The sequence below is a fragment of the Tasmannia lanceolata genome, unplaced genomic scaffold (genome assembly GCF_043159265.1).
Source record: "Tasmannia lanceolata isolate RefF3 unplaced genomic scaffold, GAP_Taslan_0.1 ptg000023l, whole genome shotgun sequence".
In the NCBI taxonomy this organism is placed as follows: Eukaryota; Viridiplantae; Streptophyta; class Magnoliopsida; order Canellales; family Winteraceae; genus Tasmannia; species Tasmannia lanceolata.
The window spans coordinates 31,845,054-31,869,301 of record NW_027518700.1 but is presented as its reverse complement, the minus strand read 5'-3'; the positions used below and the strand labels follow the sequence as shown (position 1 = coordinate 31,869,301).

Here is a 24,248-nt window from a genome sequence, read left to right as displayed (position 1 = left end):
CCAAAGCATTCATTTGATGGCCCCTCACATAAATAGGGTGTGCCCAAAAAATTAGCTCAATAGGATCATCCTAACCCTATGAACTGTGGAGGCAAAATGGACGTGTATAAACCTGCACAAATCTATCCATTTTTTGCCTCCACAGTTCATAGGATTAGGATGATCCTATCGAGCTGATTTGTGGGCACACCCTATCTATGCGAGGGCCCATCAAATGAATGCTTTGGATCACCCAAACAATGTGGCCCCAACTTTTAAGCTTGGGAGTATATAAGCTATCTACTCCAGGGAGTACCTGCTTTTCTCTCTCTCTCTCTCTCTCTCTCTCTCTCTCTCTCTCTCTCTCTCTCTATATATATATATATATATATATATATATATATATATAATCTGCCATCCCCTTGTAAATAGTGGGAAGTACTTGTTATTCTTAGAGGTTTGCACATACATCCTCTTGTTGTTCATTTTTCCTTCACCATTGTGCCTTCCAGTACATATGGCTTTGATTCTATGTTGAAAAAAAGGCAAGCACTACGTACTGTGTATTCTTATATGAAATGTAACAAGCTTTGCCGTTGGTTTAGCAGGTCTGAGCCTTAGGGGGCTGTGTAATGTAGGCTTCTTGGTTTAACCAAATCAAAACTTCTGATAACAAATAGGATATATTCTTCCTCTAGCATTTGGCTATATGATAAACGAGATTGTTAATATGACTATGAGAAGAAACTTTTCTTTTAATTATGTTCCAAATGAGACAGCCGACTCATTAGCTGAATGAGGTGTTAGCAAAGATCATCTTGTCGAGGAGCAACCTCAGCCGCTGTTGTAAACTCTCATTTTTCTTTATACAGTCTAACGTTATATTTCTCAAACAAAAAGGAAAAAAAGAAAATAATACTATATATTCTTAAAATATTAGTAAACTAGGACTTTTGAAGCTAGCTAGTGAAGATATACACCAGATGTGTTCTCTCCTTGACCCTACTGGTTGAAGGAGATTCTCTTACGTAATCAGATGCAATTGAGGTTCAGGTTTCCTGCTTTTTTTTTTTTAATGGTAAGGTTTTTTGAATGGCAATTGAGGTTCAGGCTTCATGCTTTTGCGATTCAATTTCATTTTGGATGAGTCATCTACTATTAGGTATAGAAGGCACAGATTCTCATATCTTTAAATATGTTTGCCCAACCACGATATTTCTTATCATCCATTCTATCCCTACACAGTTTGGTAGTTAATTTTTTGGTAGATTTTTAGTAATTAATTAGTTATAAGATCATGCACTCTAGTCATTTGACTCAATACATGATTGGAAAAAATCCTTCTTTTCATTTAAATTTGATTTTTGAGCTAAATTTCACACCCAGTGCATGGCCAATTTCTCAAGGCTATGGGGGTGGCACGGAGAGTAGTGGAATAAGAAGTCAGAAGGGAGGAGACAAGCATTTGATTTGTCCGGAATTTCCTTGGAGAATAGTGTAAGTTGTGTTTGGTTGCGCAGCATATACTCGGAAAGTAGGAGAATAAGTAGGGGGTGTCATTACCAATATAGGGGAGAGAGAGAAAGAGAGGGAGAGAGAGAGAAAGAGAGGGAGAGAGAGAGAGTGATTGATTCCCCAGGAAATTCAAGCAAAATTCCTTGCTTTTGGATTTATTTGGTTTAAAAGTCATAAGGAGGGGACAAGGAATATACCTCAGCAGACATACAATTATTGCATGGGAGACATCCGAGGGAGTCAAAGGGGACTCCAATGCTATCATGGCAACCAAGCGTGGAATGACATTTCAAATCCAAGCCAAATTCCGACGGCTGCTGCGACCTTTCTTGCAACCAAACACACCCCAAGTACTGAGACGTGTAAGAAACTTTCTTCAGCTTGTCCATGTAACAAAATTTGCATCTTCCTTAATATGAGTTATTGTTATAGAATTGAACTCATGAACATCGGCAGCCATCTTGGACGAACTAGAGAAGTGTGTGGTTTAGATGTCCTGGTGGGTGTGACTTTTTGTGCGTAAAGGAAGGAAGAGTTTCTCTGTAGATTTTCTTGGAGTTGTTTCTAGATCTAGATCTTCACCATCTCAGAGTGTGAGGTTGATAATTTCCGGATCATCAAGAATTCGTGCAGTCTCAGAAGGGTACAGGTGAAAATTTTGGAAATGCAATGGACAATGTAGTGTTATTTGAAAATAGAGTGGATATAATCCCCAAGGGAACTTGAGATGAAGGGAGACTGTACATGCACCGCTTGTGGTTATCTTAACTTCAGATGGAGAAGCAGATGTAGGCGGTGTAAGATTGGAAAAAGGAAAGGCAAATTCTGGCGAAAGGATGCGGAGGAAAGATCTGATGGGGTTTGGCCGGATTCTGGGGACATAATATCTAGTTCCATCGGAGGGATTTCAACTCTAACTATTTCTGGAAAGGAGGTGGAGGATCGTAGCACCCTTCTCAAATCTTGTTTGGTTGGCAGGCCAAAAGGGGTTATTTGGAATCTGATGGACATTTAGAACCGTGCTAAAACTCATTGGAAAATTCCTTCTCTCCCTAAACCGGGCCTCTATGGTCTAAATATGATATTATTCATGTTTACCAGTGAAGCTATGGCTACCAAGGTCCTGGAGATGGAAGCCAAAGCTTGCAAAAATTTCCTCTCCTCCCTCTTGGCTTGGAGCCCGGTCATCAATCAGGAGGAGAAGGCGGTCTGAATCAATTTTACAGGGATCCCTCTTCATGTATGGGCTTTATCAACGGTTGAAGCTTTAGGCCGGATTTTTGGAAAAGTAGTAAGAGTAAAACTGGAGGGAATGAACCTTGGCTCAACGTTGGTCCTTCGCTCGAAATCAGACGAGACTGAGCCTTTTGTCCATATCCGTGTCCAGTACATTAACTTCAAAATTGGTGTAGGTCTTCGACCTCCTAAGCGACTGGATTCATTGATTAATGCTTCTTCCCTGGTTGATCCTTTGGATTTGGAACCTTTGTCTCATGACCATTGGCCTGTGGTGTCTGCTGTGAAGCAGAGCTTGGGCAAGGATACAGACAATGTAAAGATGGTTGATGGGGGAGCTATCCTGCAAAAAGACTCGGGAGCGGCTTTAACTCAGTCGAGTCAACCGGGTGACCCTGACCAGGGCGAATCCTTTGGGTTACCGTTGAATTTTAAATTTCAAATCCAACCGCCTGAACAAGGCGGTTGCTCCACCTCTCTAGTCAAGGACAAGCCCAGGGGAAGCAGCATGGATTCTACTATAGTCATGAAAGGCCAGTAGAGGGGATATCAAAGTCAGAATATTAAAAAATTACGAAAAAAAAACAAACAAAATATTGGGAAGTTTTTTGAACAATCTCTTGGGCCAAGAATTTCCACTCTCCCCTCCAAAATATGGGCTGATTCGGGCGTGTCAGGCTTTGCATCATCTGATGGGTTGTCAGGCTTTGAGAAAGACCTTTTTGTTATGATCTGAAATTAAATTCCTCAAAAAGGAATTTTGCTGAGATTTCTTCCTGCCACCCCGAGCTATGGTGTTCGTTTGAACACTGCTCAAAGAGATAAACAATTGGAAAATTTCTGCAAAAGATTACAGCAGAGAGATATTTTTCTGGAAAACATAGATATGTCTTTCATTAACACAATACAGAATTTAAGTACAAGGAGAAACTGCCCCGTAACTGTCTGTAACTTCTCCCACTAACTAGACACATACACCCACTACCTTTACAACACACTAATAACTCCTTCAACTACAAATACCAACCAATGAAAATAAAGGACACAACAACAGACAATACAACCTAATAACCCATGTAGCATACAAAGACAAATTAACCCATATCATTCACCACCCCTTAGAGAAACCTTGTCCACAACAGGAAACTTTTCTTCAAGCCACCTTAACCTCTCCCATGTTGCATCAGCTTCTGGTGTTCCTTGCCATTGAACCAGGACTTCTGTGTCAGCTGCATTCCCTCTTCTAACCATTCTTCTTGCAAGGATTGACTCTAGATTAGGCTGAAGATTTCCATCTTCAGATAATGGTGGTAAAGTGGTACTTGGCTGAATTTGCTCCCCAATCTTTTTCTTCAGCTGTGACACGTGGAAAACTGGATGTATTTTACTTGAGGCATTTCCAATTTGTATGCTACGGGTCCCACCTTTTGGAGGATTTGGAAGGGTCCAAAATACCTAGCTGTCAGCTTCATTGATCTTCTTGCTGCCACAGAAACCTGTCTATATGGCTGCAATCCTGGATACACCCAATCACCAACATTGAAAGATCTATCAATCCTATGTTTATCTGCAAAAGTTTTCATCCTCTCTTGAGCCATCCGAAGATTCTCTTTTATCAATTGTAGAGCCTTGTCTGTCTTTTAATTCTTCTTTAACAGCCTGTACCTTTGTAGACCCTGGTACATATGATAATAGTGTAGGTGGTGCTACACCATATAAAGCTTCATATGGAGTCGTTTTGATGGCTGAATGGTATGTGGTGTTATACCACCACTCGGCCAGAGTAATCCACCTAGCCCATGTTTTCGGTTGAGCACGAGCAAAGCACCTCAAATAATTCTCCAAGCATCTGTTGAGAACTTCGGTCTGCCCATCGGATTGTGGGTGATATGCTGAGCTCATTTGGAGTTGGGTTCCTTGTAATTTAAACAATTCTTTCCAAAAGCTACTTGTAAATAGTGAATCTCTATCAGAAACAATGGTGGACGGCATACCATGCAACTTGAATATGTTATCAAAAAATAACTTTGCCACTGTTTGGGCTGTGTAAGGGTGAGAGAGAGGAATAAAATGCCCATATTTTGAGAGTCTGTCAATTACCACCAATATAGCTGATTTTGAAGAGGAAACCGGCAAGCCATCAATGAAATCAAGGGAAATATCTCTCCATACTTTCTCTGGGATAGGGAGAGGTTGCAAAAGTCCAGGAAGGGCCACATTTTCTGACTTGATTTGTTGACAAATGCCGCGCTCTTGGACCCACCTTTTGATGTCTTTTCTTAACCCTGGCCAATAGAAAGAAGTGATTATTCTCCTTACCGTATTTTGAAACCAAGAATGTCCAGCGGTAGGTGAGGCATGATGCTCCAAAAAAATTTCCTCCTTAGTGGTGAAGCGGGTCCCAACAAGATCCTTCCCTTCCTCCATAGAATTCCATCAACTTCCTTATATTTAGCCACATCCAATTCTCCTTCTTCAATTTTGTTTCTGATTTGTTGGAGATAAGCATCTCGCACGATTTCTTCTTTCACCCTTTCTAACCATGTTGGCACAGGAATGGAAATTGCAAAAATTTCTCCATCTTGGATGCGTGATAGGGCATCAGCCACATTATTTTCAGCTCCCTTTTTGTATTCAATTTTATAATCATATCCCATAAGCTTTGATAACCACTTTTGCTGGATAGGTGTTGCAATCTTTTGCTCCAAGAGAAATTTAAGACTTCGTTGATCCGTTCGAATCACAAACTTTCTTCCAAGTAAATAAGGCCTCCATTTTTTTACAGCCATGATTATGGCAAGTAATTCTTTCTCATATGTAGAGAGAGAAAGATTACGACCATGTAAAGCTTGACTAAAATATGCAAGGGGACGGCCCATCTGCATTAAAACTGCTCCAACTCCTAGCCCACTGGCATCACATTCAATGATAAATGGGAGAGAAAAGTTAGGAAGAGCCAAGACGGGAGATTTTGTCATTGCCTCCTTTAAATTCTGAAATGCCTGTTCTGCCCCTGCATTCCATCCCCATGCATGCTTCTTCAATAGAGCTGTTAAGGGTGCTGCAATTTTACCGTAACCCTGTATAAACTTTCTGTAGTACCCTGTTAGTCCCAAAAATCCTCTCAATGCTTTCACTGAAGTAGGTCTAGGCCAATTAACCATGCTTATCACCTTTTCCTGGTCAACTGCAACTCCCTGGTTAGAGATAATGTGCCCCAAATAGCTGACTTCATTGCACCCAAACGAGCATTTAGAAACCTTTGCATATAATTTGTGCTTGCGTAAGACTTCCAAGGTGGCTTTCAAATGTTGCAAATGCTCATTAGCAGATCGACTATAGACTAATATATCATCAAAAAATACCAACACAAATTTTCTTAAATACGGCCTAAATACATCATTCATGAAAGCCTGGAATGTGGAGGGAGCATTGGTTAAACCAAAAGGCATCACTAGAAATTCGTAGTGACCCTCATGTGTTCTAAAAGCGGTTTTGGGAATATCTTCCTCCTTCACTCGTATCTGGTGATAACCAAACCTCAAATCAAGCTTGCTAAAGATCTCAGATCCATGCAATTCATCCAACAATTCATCAATTACAGGAATAGGAAATTTGTCTTTAATTGTAACCTTATTTAATGCCCTGTAATCCACACACATCCTCCAGGATCCATCGTGTTTTCGTACCAATAGAACTGGAGATGAGAATGGGGATACACTAGGCCTGATAACCCCAGAAGATATAATTCTTTAACTATTTTGTCAATTTCAGATTTCTGGAAATAGGGGTACCTGTACGGCCGTACTGATACTGGATGTGCCCATCAATGAGAGGTATACCATGGTCTGGCGATCTAGGAGGAGGAAGTTCACTAGGTTCTTTAAACACATCTGAAAATTGATCTAATACTTGCTGCACATGTGGATCAATGTCTGCTTGCTTGGCCACCATTGCCATGTTGCAAAGTTGCAACACATACGCCTTTTCAGTTCCCCTTAACTGCTTAACAATCTTCTCAGGTCCCACCACCTCAGAATTAGTAGAAGGAATGCCTTGTAATGTATACTCTCTCTCATTATCTTTAAACTTCATGTATAAGAATGAGAAATCCCACAAAATAGGGCCCAACGTGTGCAACCATGCTGCTCCAAGAACCGCATCACATCCTCCCAGAGATAATAAATAAAAATCAGCTTTTATTGGTACACCTTGAGCTTGCATGAAAACTCCTCTACAGCGTCCATTTCCCTTCAGTCTCTCACCATTAGCCACCATAACTTCAAAGGTTGCATCGGATTGAGTTGGAATGTTGGTACGCCGGATGACAATCGGATCAATAAAGTTATGAGTTGATCCACTGTCAATAAGAATAGTGATTTGGCAATGCCTTAACATACCCATTACCCTCATTGTTTGTGGTGCTCGGGTTCCAGCAATGGCATGTACAGAGATCTCAGGTGCCACATCATCCTCATTTTCTTTAAATTCATTGTCTTGCTCAATTGCTACAGCCGGAACATCTTCATCTTCGTCTTCCTCCAAGAGTCCTTCTACCCAAATTAATTTTTGGGTTCTACACCTGTGATTGGGAGTATACTTTTCATCACAGTGATAGCATAGACCCTTCTCCCTTCCATCTCTAGCTTCCGCAGGTGTCAGTTTTGTAATCATTGGAACTGGACTCTTTTGTTGATTGGTGGTTGCAACAGCTCTAGGCCGAGGAGCTTCGGACCTCATAAACCGGCTGATGGGGTCCGAACTCTGCAACCAATTGGCTGTTGACACGTGGCCCTCACAGGGACCACTGCAAAGCCAACACCTGTCCCTGCTAGGTATGACACCTGGACCAATCAGGGACTTCCACCTGCCCCTCCTAGGTATGAGACCTGGTCCATACAGGGGCCACCACCTGTCCTGGACAGGTGGCTCAGAACCACTATAAATAGCCTTCACTTGTGCTAAGGTGAGGGATCTGAGAAAAAAACCCTAAGCTTTCTGCTCTGACATTGCTCTGCACTCCTGCTCATACTGACTTGAGTGTCGAAGCGCCCGTCCGGAGCACCACTCCGGGTTGGTCTTCTGACCCTTTGTATTCTTGTCTGTGCCCTTGTGCAGCGCAGGACTCCATTAGCTCTTCAGCAGTGGCTTGCCAGATCAGCCCTTCCGGCCCTACCATAACCTGTTACCAATTTTAGACCTAACAGATTTGGCGCCATCCGTGGGACCCCGGAACGAAAAGCTGTTCGGAACCTCACTCAAGCAATGGTAGGAAAAAACGGAAAGCATGTGCCAACCTCCCGGACGACCCGGGCTACAGCCCCCCGCGAAGGAAGAAGCGAGCGACTGGCCTCGCAGATAGAGGTCGGGGCGGTAGGGGAGCAAAGTCCGACTCGCTCGGACCGCTCAGACCCTACCCCGACCCCGAGGGAGATGCGGGCCCTTTTCCAAGAAATGACTGCTGTGATTGCGCAGTACAGGAATCCGGCCCCCGCACTCCAGCAGCACCCAGCCGAGGCTTCTCAGCCCACCCAGAGGAGGGGAAGCTCCCGCAGAGAGCACACGCCCCCGCCCCCGCCCCGGGAGCAGACTCGTCACTCCACAAGACGAGATCACCTCTCCCGGGACAAGCATGTGCGCCCCGAGCCTCGCCTACATCACCGGTCACGATCTCCCTCCGTACAAAGGCATGACAGCAAGAGAGACGCCACGCACGGAGAAGGATCGCGGCACCGGCGAAGGAGTCCGTCCAGTCAGTCCGGCTCTGCAATGAGCCCGCCGGCAAGAAGAGAGAGGCCCGTCCATCGGGCAGAAAAGAGAGACGACCCGATGTTACTAAGGATCCAGCAGATGGACCACCGGATTGAAGAGCTCGCCAGAGAGCAGGGCCGGCCTGCCTCCCGGATCTTCACAAGCGCTCCCCCATTTTCGGACAGAGTGCTCAGCGCGGCAGCCCCCGAGGGCTGGAAGATGCCGCAGATTTCGCAGTATGACGGGACCACCGACCCCGTGGACCACTTGGAGACTTTCAGGACTACAATGCTCCTCCACGGGGCGTCGGATGGATTCCTTTGCCGGGCATTCCCCACCACCTTGACTGGAGCCGCGAGGGACTGGTACTCGCGGCTCAAACCCAGGTCCGTAGACAATTTTGATGACTTTGGGGACGACCTGGCCCGTCACTTTATGAGCAGCAGAAGAACCAGGAAGACGACGGGTTCGCTGATGGCCCTCAGGCAGGGAGATGATGAGGCCTTGAAAGTGTTCGTTGGTCGCTTTAATAGGGAAGCCCTTCAGGTTCCTAACCTGGATCCCTCCGCGGCCACGAATGCCCTTCTGGCCGGCGCCCGATCAACGGACTTCAGACGAGCAGTGGCCCGGCGCAATCCGCAGTCCCTCGCAGACCTGATGGCCGGGGCGGAGGAGTACATCTCGGTGGAGGAAACTCTCGCCGCCCTGGACTCTGCTAACAAGAGAAGGCCTGAGGAGAAGAACCCTACCAAGCAGCGTAGGGATGATAAATCTCAGAAGAAGGAGAGAAGCCCTTCCCGTAAGGAGAGAAGCCCTCCCCGCAGGGAGAGAAGCCCTTCCCGAAAGGGGAGAAGCCCCCACCCGAGAGAGCATTACACGCGGCTGACCGCGTCCAGAGCACAGATCCTGGCAGCCATTCGGGAAGAGGATTTCATCCGGTGGCCGGAGAGGCAGACCTCGTCGGGAAAAAGAAACATGTCCCAGTACTGCAGGTTCCACAAGGACCACGGCCATGACACAAACGCGTGCCTTCATTTGAAGGAGGAGATCGAGCAGCTGATCAGCAGAGGGTACCTCGGCAGGTACTTAAAAAATGATGACAACAGAAGAGAACGCAAGGACAAGCCGAGAACCAGAGGCAGAAGCCCCCGGGGCGCTCAACCTCTGGGCGACCGCATCCAAGCTCCTGCGCCGGCCAGCCCCCCTCCTCAGGTACCTCAACCTCATGGTGTTATTGGTACCATTTCAGGAGGGCCGACCGCGGGAGGAACCTCTTCATCAGCCCGCAGGACTTATGCCCGGCAGGTCAACGCCGTCCATACCTGCAGCAAGAAGGCCAGGCTAGAGAACGAGATATCCTTTTCAAATGCAGATCTCGACGGCCTGATCCTCCCGCATGATGATGCCCTGGTCATCACCATGCTGGTGGCGAACTGGGAAATGAAGAAGATCTTGGTCGACAACGGGAGCTCCGCAGACATCCTCTATTATCACGCCTTCGAGCAGATGCTGATCGGAACTGACCGTCTGAAGCCGGCCAACTCTGATCTGTTCGGGTTCTCCGGAGAAGTTGTCAAAGTTGAAGGGCAGATCGAGCTTCCAGTCCTTATCGGGGAGCCGCCCTGCCAGTCCTTCACCATGGTGAACTTCTTGGTGGTAAGGGCCAAGTCGGCCTACAATGCTATCCTGGGATGCCCCGGCCAGAATCTCCTCCGAGCTGTTCCCTCCGCCTATCATCAGAAGATGAAGTTCGCTACGCCAGGAGGTATAGGGGAAATCAGAGGGGATCAGCCCCAGTCGAGGCAGTGCTATGCAGCGGCACTGAAAGGGAAGAATGCGTCCGAGTCTCTGCCAATCGAGCTGTTTGATCTAAGGGATGAAGCCCAGATCATAATAGTAAACGAGCCGGCCGAGGACCTTATATCTATCCCGTTGTACAGCGGTGACGACCAGAGGGTTGTCCAGATCGGCTCTGCCCTGTCAGAGCCCGCGCAGCAGGATCTTGCTCAGTTCCTCAGAGCCAATGCAGATGTCTTTGCCTGGGTTCCTTCAGACATGCCCGGCATCGACCCTGCAATCAGCACCCATGAGCTCGGGGTTGATCAGACCTGCAAGCCCGTAAAACAGAAGAGGAGGCACTTTGCACCGGAGAGGCGAAGGGCCATCAGAGAAGAGGTGGAAAGGCTTCTGAAGGCCGACTTCATCCGCGAGATCCAGTACCCGGACTGGCTCGCGAATGTGGTGATGGTGAAGAAGTCTAATGGGAAGTGGAGGACCTGCATAGATTTTGCAGACCTGAATAAGGCCTGCCCAAAGGACAGCTACCCGCTCCCAAAGATCGATCAGCTCATCGATGCTACTGCAGGTCACGAGCTGCTAAGCTTCATGGACGCCTTCTCAGGATATAATCAGATCAGAATGCATGAGTCCGACATTCCGAAGACATCCTTTGTAACCGATCAGGGGACTTATTGCTATCGAGTTATGCCTTTTGGACTGAAGAACGCAGGGGCCACCTACCAGCGGCTCGTCAACAGGCTGTTCAAAGAGCAGATCGGCCGCAATATGAAAGTATATGTGGACGATATGCTGGTCAAGAGCAGAGCTGCCTGCAATCATGTTGCCGACCTCAAAGAAGCGTTTCAAGTCTTGAGGGAGCACAACATGAAGCTCAATCCGACCAAGTGTACGTTCGGCGTCGGAGCAGGCAAGTTTCTGGGCTTCATGGTAAGCCAAAGAGGGATAGAGGCAAATCCTGAGAAAATCAAGGCGGTGATGGAGCTGACTCCGCCCAGAACTATCAGAGAAGTACAGCGCCTGACCGGGTTAGTAGCTGCCCTGGGGCGGTTCATCTCTAAGTTCGCGGAAAGATGCCTTCCGTTCTTCAACGCAGTCAAAGGTATAAAAACCGCGCCCTGGACTTCGGAGTGTCAAGTGGCATTTGAAGAGCTGAAACAGTACTTGTCCTCTCCGCCGTTGCTGTCCAAGCCAGAGCCAGGAGAAGAGCTGATTCTGTATCTCTCAGCGGGACCTTTGGCAGTTGCAGCAGTACTGATCAGAGAGGAGTACCACCAGCAAAAGCCGATCTACTATGTCAGTAAGGTCCTCCATGATGCAGAGACAAGATATCAGCGAGTCGAGAAGCTCGTATACGCCCTCGTTATGGCGGCCAGAAAATTAAGGCCGTATTTCCAGGCGCATACGATCAAGGTCTTGACGGGACAACCCCTCAGGCAGATCCTCCACCGTCCAGACACTTCAGGCCGACTTGTGAAGTGGGCCGTGGAGCTCAGCGAGTTTGACATCAAATATCTGCCCAGGCCAGCAATCAAAGCTCAGGTTCTTGCAGACTTCATAGCTGAATGTACAATGCCAGATTCAGACCCCGGGTCGGAAGCAGCGCTTCCTTCAGAAGCAGAACCGGTTATACCCGAGCAGCAGATCGAAGCCGAAGCGGTTTCGCTTCCTGGGCTTGAGAGTGCAGCTCCACCGACCAGCCCGCCTCCGTGTTCTGAAGAGCCGCTCTGGGAGGTATATGTCGACGGATCTTCAAACAAAAGTGGCAGCGGTGCCGGACTAGTTCTCACAGGACCAGAGGAATTTGTCCTGAATTACGCCCTGAGGTTTGGTTTCCGTGCGTCAAACAATGAGGCAAAGTATGAAGCGCTCATCGCCGGAATGAACCTCGCCATACAGGCCCGCGCTCAGAGACTGAAGGCGTACTGCGATTCACAGTTAGTTGTATGCCAGATCCAAGGAGTATATGAGGCCCGTGAAGAGCGAATGATCAAGTATCTGCAAAGGGTGCGTAGCCTGGCCACTAAGTTCGGAAGTTTTGAGGTCATCAGAGTACCCCGGACTGAAAATGCAAAGGCTGATGTGCTCTCAAAGCTAGCGGCATCGGGCTACACTGCTCTCAGAGAAATTCGTATAGAGTTCCTAAAAACCTCCAGTATTGATGGCCAGCCCGTCGTAGTAATGCAGGTCGACGATGAGCCGTGCTGGATGGATGAGATCATCAGGTATCTGCGCAGCGGAGAGCTCCCCGGAGAGAAAAAAGAGGCCCGTAAAGTCGTACAGCGGGCAGCAAGGTTTTCACTTGACGGCGAAGCTCTGTACAAGAGATCTTACACCCTCCCGTACTTGAGGTGTCTCCGGCCAACTGATGCCCTGTATGCCCTGCGAGAGACCCATGAAGGGATTTGTGGAGAGCATCTCGGGGGCAAGGCCCTCGCCATCAAAGTCCTTCTAAGAGGCCTGTACTGGCCTACACTGAGACAAGATGCTCTGAGCCTTGTGAAGAAGTGTGAGAAGTGTCAGAAATTCTCCCCGGCCATTCACCAGCCTGCCGTGCCAATGGCCCCGATCATCAGCCCTCTCCCTTTTGCTGTCTGGGGAATGGACATTTTAGGTCCTTTTCCGCCGGCCTCCGGAGGCCGCGAGTTCATCGTTGTCGCCATCGACTACTTTACTAAGTGGGTAGAAGCTGAACCTCTGGCCAAGATCACCGAGCAGAACGTCCAGAACTTTTTCTGGAAATTAGTGGTGTGCAGATTCGGGATACCCCGGGTCCTCATAACAGACAATGGCAAGCAGTTTGACTCAAGGAACTTCAGAAAGTTTTGTTCAGATCTGAAGATTGAGCAAAGGTTCACTTCCGTGGCACATCCTCAGACGAATGGACAAACCGAAGTGACGAAAAGGACTCTGCTGCAGGGGATAAAGAAAAGACTGGATGATAAGGCCGGACGCTGGGCTGACGAGCTGTACCATGTGCTCTGGGCGTATCGGACTACCCCACGCACTGCAACGGGTGAGTCGCCTTTCAATCTCTCCTTCGGAACAGAGGCTGTTGTTTGCACAAAATTAAACCGCAAGCGTACGGGTCAATCGTAGCTACGGGTCGATCACAGGAAAGAGCTATTAAACCTCTTAACTTAGGCAAAGTGAACAATTATCCAAATATTACTACTAATTATCTACTGATTATCTAATCTAGATGATTAAATTAAAGCCAATTTACTAGTCTAACAATTTTCAAATTAATAGAAACAACTTCTTTAATCTAAGGGAACCCTATTCAAGCAATTTAACTACAAATTATTTTTAATAAAATAAATTAAAGAACTGATTTGATTGAGAATTTTAACCACTAATTTAGTCATTAATCTAACACAATAATTATTTAATTTAATGAAAAACTTAAAGAACTATTGGGGTGCAAAGTTGCAAAACTATTAGAATGTTGCCTAAAAAAAATAAAAAGTCTTAGGGTTAGAATCCACCATAGGTTAGATAAAATTTATTAGTTTGTATATATAGATTCGCTTTGATCACAATCTTGAATTAGATTGACTTGTATAGATGATCAATCCGATCAATGAAAAATCCAATCAATGGATGAGATTTCCCATTAGTAATTGATCAAGTACACAAACAATTTTCAATATCTATACAAGACTCTATAAATTCTCATCAACGATCACATATACAAGAGATAATCAATGGCATATATGATCTATAATTCGAATTTACAACCCCTTGTATATTAAAGTTATATTCACAAAATTGAATCTAGACCGTTAGATCACACAATCTAACAAATTTAATGTACCCTTTAGGCTTCATCTAACCCTAAGATTAACAATTTAGTTACTCATTGAGAAGGGGAAAGAAACATAGAAAATAAAGAGAGAAATTGCCATTAAACAAATAAACAAAAAAAATACTCTCTTATTCAATTTAAAATAGGTCACTAATATATCAAATTCCAAATAAAAGTAAATAACAAAACAAGAAAGACTTATTCTTTTTCTCCTCCTTCAACAGTTGGATCCTCGTTCTCGCCTTGGATTGCCTTGGATGATGTCCTCGACGGTTGGATCGAATGAGAAAAAGAGAAGAAAAATAGCTTGAAAAGAGAGCAAGAAAGAACAAAGAAAAAAAAGTAGAAATTAAGAACAAGCAAAAGCATAGAGAGAAAGAGAGAGAGAGAGAGAATTGTGTGGTTGTGAGAAGGGAATGAGAAAGAATAAGTATATATGAGAGTGAGGTAAGGTTTTTCCAATTTAGTAAATGTCCAAAAATATTCCTTGCATGTGCTTTGGATAATTGAGTTACCATCTTCTCTCCTCCAATAGCATAACTCCATTCTTTCTATTTTAACATTCCTCTTCACCGTGCTTGTAGCAACTCTTTTTTTTCTTTTTCTTTTTTAAAGGGAAGGTGGCTTGATGGAATCTTTCTACATATCTCTCTTTCATTGCATGTGTTGGAACATGGGTTGTTTCCAAATAATTTCTTCATGGGTGATGTTATTTGTTTTGGAAATGTGCGACCCACAAGGATTGCATGTGCTTGCAATACATGGAAACATTGCATGTGCTTGCAATACATAGAAACATTGCATGTGCTTGCAATACATAGGTTGTTTCCAAATAATTACTTCATGGGCTGATCCTAGCTCTTCATTTAGTGGGATATAATTTCTCAAAAGAATGCTCTTGGCCATTGATGCTATTTCCTTGGAATTTCATTGTTTTAGCTCAATTTTCCTTGAAAAATCTGAAATAACCCTGAAATATCAAAAACAAGGAAAACACATCAAATAGCACTGCTCTAAAAGTAAAAAGATAATTATTTTCTACCTACAATTCACACATAAATGTGCTCATCAGATTCCCCCATACTTGAGCTTTGCTTGTCCTCAAGCAAACAAGAAGAAAATAAAGAAAAATAGGAACAAAATAAAATCCTAATTCACTTTCGTAGGAATCACGATTGCACTTAGCACGTGCAACAAGCCTTTAAACCCCTAGGTTACCCTAGTGGACGAGTTTTGTCTCGTGAGTGTTTGCAGTGAATATACACACAAAATTCTAAAAACAAACTTTTCTTTCGAAATCTCACTATAGAATAAAGTTAAAAATTTCTAATCCTGTTTCTTTGATACAATGCTCAAAATAGAAGAACAAGAATACCCCCATACTTAAACTTTGCATCCTATCCCAAGTTGAAAAAAAAATTAGAAAAATATTTTAATCAAGGAATCCTCTTTTGAATTTGTCATACTTTTCCCCCTTAAACTTGCCTCTAATGTAATCGTACCATAAAAGAAATTTGATTTTGAAACTTAATAGAAAAATTTGCAAATTTATATGGTCCACCATACTTTCCACTTTTTCCGTACTTTCTAAGATTAGAACTCACTTTTGTAATCCTCTACTGCTTTTGGCGTGAATGACATGCAGGGCATGCACCAGACACCCAGGCTACTAAGCAGTGTCCGACTAATCTTTGATTTGCATGTGTCATAGACATTGATGCACATGAGTTCAAACTTTACCTTTGATTATGTGCAATGCTTTGATTTATTAGGCTTTCTAATTGACCCATGTATGGAGTTTTCAGTCAGTTGCTCTCAAGCCAGTTGGCTTTAAGGAACTGGGCATAAAAACCCTTCAGACTTAATAGCTCAAGTCAAAGAGGCTACAAATCAAAACTATAATCAAGAAGCAAACTTTCAAAAAAAATCATTCATTCTTTCTTTTCTTTCAACCTTTCTTTCCTTTTTATCCATACCATATAAAAAGCAAGTTTCTATTTCTATTTCTTATTCAAATCCTTTTAAAAGAAAGATTCCAAAAGAAAACAAAACTAAGAAAGGAAAGTATTATTTCTAATTTTTCAAATTCCAAAATTAAAATATCCACTAACTTTCTTTCTTAAAATAGGAAAACAACTTTCTTTCTAAGAATACCAAGTTCTTTCTAATTTGCGAAAAATTGCCAAAAGCAAAAGGAAAAGAAAATTTCTAACTTTAACTATAGAAAAGATTAGAAAAGAAAGTTTCCAAAAGCTACCCCCCCATACTTGATTTATGCATTGTCCTCAAGGCATTAAAAATAGAAAGAAAAATATGAAGACTAAAAATAGAAAGGAGGGTGCGTACCGTATTTGTTTAGGCATGATTCAAATAGGAAGGTTCATGGAGATCCATGACCTCTTCCATATCCGGCTTTGACAACTCAATAAATGGCTTTAATCTTTGTCCATTAACTTTAAAAATCTCACCATTTCTTGGATTTAGAACATCGACCGCACCATGGGAGAAAACTTTATGCACAATGTATGGTCCATCCCATCGAGACCTTAACTTACCTGGAAAGATATGCAATCTGGAATTGTAGATAAGCACTTTTTCACCTTCCTTGAAAGATTTTCTCAAAATATGCTTATCATGAAAAGCCTTTGTCTTCGCTTTGTAAATTCTTGCATTCTCATAGGCATCATTACGTAATTCCTCTAATTCCACAAGTTGAAGTTTTCTAAGAGTTCCTGCTTTAGACAAATCAAAATTCAAATGTTTAATTGCCCAAAAGGCTTTGTGTTCTAATTCAACAGGAAGATGACATGCCTTCCCATACACAAGGCGATAAGGAGACTGGCCAAGGTCAGTCTTAAATGCGGTTCTATGAGCCCATAAGGCATCCACTAGCCTAAGGGACCAATCCTTGCGATTGGGGTTGACAGTCTTCTCTAAAATTTGCTTAATTTGCCTATTGGACACTTCCACTTGGCCACTAGTCTGGGGGTGATAAGGGGTAGCTAATTTATGGGTGATCCCATATTTCTTCATAAGGGCCTCGAAAGGTCTATTGCAAAAATGTTTACCCCTATCACTGATGATAGCACGTGGTGTACCAAAGCGGGAAAAAATGTTTTCTTTGAGAAATTTGACCACAACCTTGTGGTCATTGGCTTTACAAGCTATGGCCTCAATCCATTTTGAAACGTAATCTACGGCCAATAAGATGAACAAATTCCCAAAAGAGTTGGGAAAAGGACCCATGAAGTCTATACCCCACACATCAAAAATCTCAACTACTAAAATGGGGTTGAGGGGCATCATATTCCTCTTGGTGACACGACCTAAAGTCTGACAGGCGTTGCAAGCCTTGCAATACTCAAATGAATCCCTAAACAAGGTCGGCCAATAGAAACCACACTGAAGAACTTTGGCTGCGGTTTTCGTTGGCCCAAAATGTCCTCCACAAGCCTGATCATGGCAAAAAGATAAAATAGAATGGTGCTCATGATCTGGAACACAACGTCGGACAATCTGATCCGAACATGTCTTGAATAGATAAGGGTCTTCCCAGAAAAAATATTTGACCTGTGAGTGAAACCTATACTTGTCTTGGGTGGACCAATGATCTGGGGTCGCACCCGTGACCAAGTAATTTACTATATCTGCATACCAAGGCTCACTAGAAATGGCCAATAATTGCTCATCTGGAAAACTCTCATTAATGGGACATTCGTCATCCTTTGCATTGGAGAGACGGGACAAGTGGTCTGCAACCAAATTTTCTGTACCTTTCTTGTTCCTAATCTCTAAGCCAAATTCTTGAAGAAGCAAAACCCACCTAATGAGGCGAGCTTTGGCATCTTTCTTAGCCACAAGATATTTGATGGCGGAATGATCTGTATAAACAATCACATGTGAGCCAATCAAGTAGGACCGAAACTTCTCAAGAGCAAACACAACTGCTAGGAATTCTTTTTCAGTGGTAGTATAGTTGAGTTGCGCATCATTGAGGGTCCTACTAGCATAATGAATAACATGGGATAAGTTATTAATTCTTTGACCCAAAACAGCCCCAATGGCAAAGTCAGAAGCATCACACATGACTTCAAAGGGCTCAGTCCATATTGGTGCTTGAATGATAGGAGCCGTGGTTAGCTCCTTCTTTAAATGCTCAAAAGACTCTACGCACTCATTGGAAAAATCAAAATTTTCATCCTTTGCAAGCAAGTTAGTCAGAGGCCTAGCTATTTTACTGAAGTCTTTTATGAATCTCCTATAAAAGCCAGCATGGCCCAAAAATGATCGGATGTCCTTCACATTTTTGGGTGATGGTAGATGGGAAATAAGGTCCACCTTGGCTTTATCTACCTTTAAACCCTCTTTTGAAACTACATGGCCTAAGACTATGCCCTCCTTCACCATAAAGTGACACTTTTCCCAATTAAGAACTAAGTTCTTTTCTCTACTTCTTTCCAATACCAGCTTTAAATGGTGAAGGCACTCATCATAGGTGGAGCCATGAATGGAAAAATCATCTATGAAGACTTCGAGAAATATCTCCACCATGTCCGAGAAGATACTCATCATACACCTTTGGAACGTGGCAGGTGCATTGCATAACCCAAAGGGCATGCGTCTGTAAGCAAAAGTTCCAAAAGGGCATGTAAAAGTAGTCTTTTCTTGGTCCTCAGGGGCTATAGGGATTTGATTATAACCAGAATATCCATCTAAGAAACAATAGTAATCATGTCCTGCTAGTCTCTCTAACATCTGATCAATAAAAGGCAAAGGGAAATGGTCTTTCCAAGTAACGGCATTAAGCTTTCGGTAGTCAATACAAACCCGCCACCCTGTTTGAATACGAGCAGGTATAAGTTCATTGGTGGCGGATTGTATAACGGTAACTCCCGACTTCTTAGGCACCACTTGGACTGGACTGACCCACTGACTATCTGAAATGGGATAAATAATCCCATTATCAAGACACTTTAAAATTTCTTTTCGAATGGCTTCCTTCATCACAGGATTAGCCCTTCTTTGGGATTCCCTTGAAGGTTTGGAACCCTCAATCAAATGTATATGATGTTGGCAAATTGAAGGGCTAATTCCTTTGATGTCAGCCACGGTCCAAGCTATGGCGTCCTTATTTTCCTTTAACAAATTAAGTAACTCATCCTCTTGACTAGAAGTTAAATCAGAAGAAATAATAACAGGAAGAGTTTCATTATTGCCTAAGAAAGCATACCTGAGATTTGAAGGCAAAGGCTTCAAATCTAGCTGTGGGGGCTCTTCTATGGATGGCTTGGGAAGGGATTTAGAAAGGGGTCCCATGGGCTCCATTATGTGTTGTAGGCTGAAAGCCTCAGAGAAGAAGTCGCCTCCCGGATCTCCCAACTGCTCTAAGCATTCTTGAAAATCTGCAGCAAAATCAATATCAAACTCAGTTTCTATCTCATCTGGGAATGAATGCAATAGATTAACTTCTTCATGCAAACTAGGATGCTTTCCTAATCTAAAAATATTGAAATCTACTGATGTGTTACCAAATGAGAGTTTCATGAGGCCATTTCTACAATTTATTAATGCATTACTAGTAGCAAGGAATGGCCTACCTAAAATGATTGGGATTTGATCTTTAACATGTGCAACAGGTTGGGTATCTAAAATTATGAAGTCCACAGGAAACAGAAATTCACCCACCTTAACTAAGACATCCTCCACCATCCCTTTAGGAGTTTTGACTGATCTATCTGCCAACTGAAGAGTGACAGTGGTTGGTTTGAGTTCTCCTAGTCCTAATTGCTGGTAGACAGTGAATGGCAAAAGATTTACACTTGCTCCCAAATCAAGTAGGGCATGGTCAATTTTTGTGTTGCCAATGGTGCAAGCTATTGTGGGACATCCCGGGTCCTTATACTTGGCCACCATTTGCTGAGATAAGATGGAACTAACATTGGCGGCCAAGAAAGCTTTCTTAGGTACGTTCGTTGTGCGCTTTTGAGTGCACAAGTCCTTAAGCACCTTGGCATAAGCAGGGACTTGGGAAATAGCATCTAATAATGGGATATTCACTTGCACTTGCTTAAAAACATCTAAAATCTTGTCCATGGCAGCAACCTTTTTATTATTTTGAAGCCTCTTAGGATAAGGAGCTTTAGGTATAAACTGTCTCTCTGGTTGTGGAGCTGGCTGCTCCTCTGCGACACTGTCAGGCTCCTCAAGTGATTCTGCAACAGGGGGCTGATCTCTAACTTCTACAGATGAATCTTTGGAGTCCTTAGATGGTTCGGATCTGACCATAACCTTTCCCTCCCTTTCCGATCTGACCTTCTCCTTCTGATACTCTCGGCCACTCCGTAAAGCATAGACGGCATTACACTGGTTGGAGGGCTCTTCCTGTGGGTTCTGTTGAATTACATTCAACTGACTCGGTTGACCTTGTTGGTTTGGATTGACATTCCTAGGGTTAGGAACGGGTTGAGAAGGCATTTTTCCTCTCTCCCTCTCATGTAAGGCATTAGCAAGTTGCGAGATTTGCTTCTCCATGTTGTGCTGACTAGTCATGAATGTACTCATGAGAAGTTCTACGCTCTTTTCTAAGGAATTGATCCTAGCCGAATCAGCTTGTTTTGGGAAACCTGGGGGGGTTTGGATCTGATTTGAAAAGTGATTTTGGATCTGATTTTGGAAGTGATTTGGGTTGGGTGGGGGGTTGGTAGGTGGCCTAATAAGATTTGGTGGCAGATTTGGCCTTGGTGGGCCATACTGGCCATGATTTTGGAAACTAGGTTGTGCGGCTTGGTAATTGGGTTGACTCCACGAGAAATTAGGATGATTCCTCCAACCCGGGTTGTAAGTGTTACTAAATGGATTATTTTGAAACATAGCACTTACGTTCTCAGTACCATTGCTGGGCTGAGAAAGGTTGGGGCACTCTTCCATAACATGGCTTGGATCCTGACACCAACTACACATAGGGACTGTTTGACTAACATGATTGACCTGTGAAGGTCCTTTAACCACTATGGCTTCTAGCCTTTTGATAAGAATATCTAGGTGAGCCTCTTTAGCTACAGTACCCTCAATGAAACCCTTACCAATGGCTCTTTCACTCTCTTGGGTTGATTCCCACTCACGAGTCTTTTCAGCCAATTCAATTAAAAAGTTCCAAGCATCGTTTTCATCCGTATATGATGTAAATCCTGTTGGGCACATAGATTCTAACAACTGCTTGGTTTGATAGTCAATACCCTCATAAATAATTTGGCATAAATGCCAAGTGTCAAGTCCGTGATGAGGGCACTCTTGGAGAAGATCCTTAAACCTCTCCATGAACTTGGAAAAAGACTCATGGGGTTTTTGCCTAAACTGAAGAATGTCATTCCTTAGTTTATTCGTTTTATGCATAGGAAAGAACTTTTTAAGAAAGGCAACAGTGAATTCTTCCCAAGTAGTGATAGAATTGGTGGGAAGACCATAGAGCCATTTCTTAGCTCCATCCTTGAGTGAAAAAGTGATAAATCTAAGCTTTACCGCATCATCTGAGAGTTGCTGCATTTTAATGAGGACACACACTTCCTCAAACTCCCTAAGAAATAGATAGGCATCCTCAGAAGGTAGCCCATGAAAATGAGGTAACATGGTGATGAATTGGGATTTGAGTTCAAAATTATTTCCCTGCACAACAGGCAAACGTATGCATGAAGGTTGTGCTGTCCTAGTTGGATAGAATCTATCCCTAAGGGTTCTAGGTGTTTCCTCATCTGCCATGTCTATAGGTATAGGTTGAATTTTTATTTCTGTTTCTGATCTAATTGTTCTTTCTAATCGGTTCACAGAATTTCGTACCCAACCAGTACTCATGCAAAAATCAAAATCACGAAGGCAAATAAAGAAGCAACTAAAAATATGCAATAATTAAATCTAATATAAACTAAAACAAATAATTACTAAAACTAAAACACTTCGAATAGTTAAGAATTTAATAAAAACTCTTCCCCGGCAGCGGCGCCAAAAAACTTGTTTGCACAAAATTAAACCGCAAGCGTACGGGTCAATCGTAGCTACGGGTCGATCACAGGAAAGAGCTATTAAACCTCTTAACTTAGGCAAAGTGAACAATTATCCAAATATTACTACTAATTATCTACTGATTATCTAATCTAGATGATTAAATTAAAGCCAATTTACTAGTCTAACAATTTTCAAATTAATAGAAACAACTTCTTTAATCTAAGGGAACCCTATTCAAGCAATTTAACTACAAATTATTTTTAATAAAATAAATTAAAGAACTGATTTGATTGAGAATTTTAACCACTAATTTAGTCATTAATCTAACACAATAATTATTTAATTTAATGAAAAACTTAAAGAACTATTGGGGTGCAAAGTTGCAAAACTATTAGAATGTTGCCTAAAAAAAATAAAAAGTCTTAGGGTTAGAATCCACCATAGGTTAGATAAAATTTATTAGTTTGTATATATAGATTCGCTTTGATCACAATCTTGAATTAGATTGACTTGTATAGATGATCAATCCGATCAATGAAAAATCCAATCAATGGATGAGATTTCCCATTAGTAATTGATCAAGTACACAAACAATTTTCAATATCTATACAAGACTCTATAAATTCTCATCAACGATCACATATACAAGAGATAATCAATGGCATATATGATCTATAATTCGAATTTACAACCCCTTGTATATTAAAGTTATATTCACAAAATTGAATCTAGACCGTTAGATCACACAATCTAACAAATTTAATGTACCCTTTAGGCTTCATCTAACCCTAAGATTAACAATTTAGTTACTCATTGAGAAGGGGAAAGAAACATAGAAAATAAAGAGAGAAATTGCCATTAAACAAATAAACAAAAAAAATACTCTCTTATTCAATTTAAAATAGGTCACTAATATATCAAATTCCAAATAAAAGTAAATAACAAAACAAGAAAGACTTATTCTTTTTCTCCTCCTTCAACAGTTGGATCCTCGTTCTCGCCTTGGATTGCCTTGGATGATGTCCTCGACGGTTGGATCGAATGAGAAAAAGAGAAGAAAAATAGCTTGAAAAGAGAGCAAGAAAGAACAAAGAAAAAAAAGTAGAAATTAAGAACAAGCAAAAGCATAGAGAGAAAGAGAGAGAGAGAGAGAATTGTGTGGTTGTGAGAAGGGAATGAGAAAGAATAAGTATATATGAGAGTGAGGTAAGGTTTTTCCAATTTAGTAAATGTCCAAAAATATTCCTTGCATGTGCTTTGGATAATTGAGTTACCATCTTCTCTCCTCCAATAGCATAACTCCATTCTTTCTATTTTAACATTCCTCTTCACCGTGCTTGTAGCAACTCTTTTTTTTCTTTTTCTTTTTTAAAGGGAAGGTGGCTTGATGGAATCTTTCTACATATCTCTCTTTCATTGCATGTGTTGGAACATGGGTTGTTTCCAAATAATTTCTTCATGGGTGATGTTATTTGTTTTGGAAATGTGCGACCCACAAGGATTGCATGTGCTTGCAATACATGGAAACATTGCATGTGCTTGCAATACATAGAAACATTGCATGTGCTTGCAATACATAGGTTGTTTCCAAATAATTACTTCATGGGCTGATCCTAGCTCTTCATTTAGTGGGATATAATTTCTCAAAAGAATGCTCTTGGCCATTGATGCTATTTCCTTGGAATTTCATTGTTTTAGCTCAATTTTCCTTGAAAAATCTGAAATAACCCTGAAATATCAAAAACAAGGAAAACACATCAAATAGCACTGCTCTAAAAGTAAAAAGATAATTATTTTCTACCTACAATTCACACATAAATGTGCTCATCAGCTGTGATTCCGGTTGACATCGGCATTCCCTCCCCAAGAATTGTTAACTTCAATGAACAGCTCAATGGGGACGGGCTCCGTGTCAACCTCGACTTGCTGGAGGAAGTCCGTGAGGAGTCACAGATCAGAGCCGCAGCGTATAAGCAGAAGGTGTCTAGATACCATGATGCGAGGATCCGACCAAGGGAGTTCCGCACAGGCGACCTAGTTTTGAGGAAAGCGGCCGTCTCCCAGCCAAGAAGGGTGGGCAAACTCTCCCTGACTTGGGAAGGGCCGTACCGAGTCAAAGAGGTCATCCGTCCAGGAAGCTACCGGCTAGAGACACTTGACGAGC

General features: G+C 42.8%; 1 protein-coding gene across 1 annotated transcript; it reads right to left on the bottom strand.

Moving 5' to 3' along the window:
* Window positions 1-14,162: 14,162 nt before the first annotated feature.
* LOC143856016 (uncharacterized) lies at window positions 14,163-21,841 on the bottom strand. The gene has a single exon (XM_077366058.1). The coding sequence runs from the start codon at window positions 21,839-21,841 to the stop codon at window positions 16,442-16,444; it is 5,400 nt and encodes a 1,799-aa protein (XP_077222173.1). The 3' UTR covers window positions 14,163-16,441.
* Between the last annotated feature and the right edge of the window lie 2,407 nt (window positions 21,842-24,248).

Coding starts and splice junctions, on each gene's coding strand:
- LOC143856016 (XM_077366058.1), bottom strand. CDS start 21,841: ATGGCAGATGAGGAAACACCTAGAACCCTTAGGGATAGATTCTATCCA.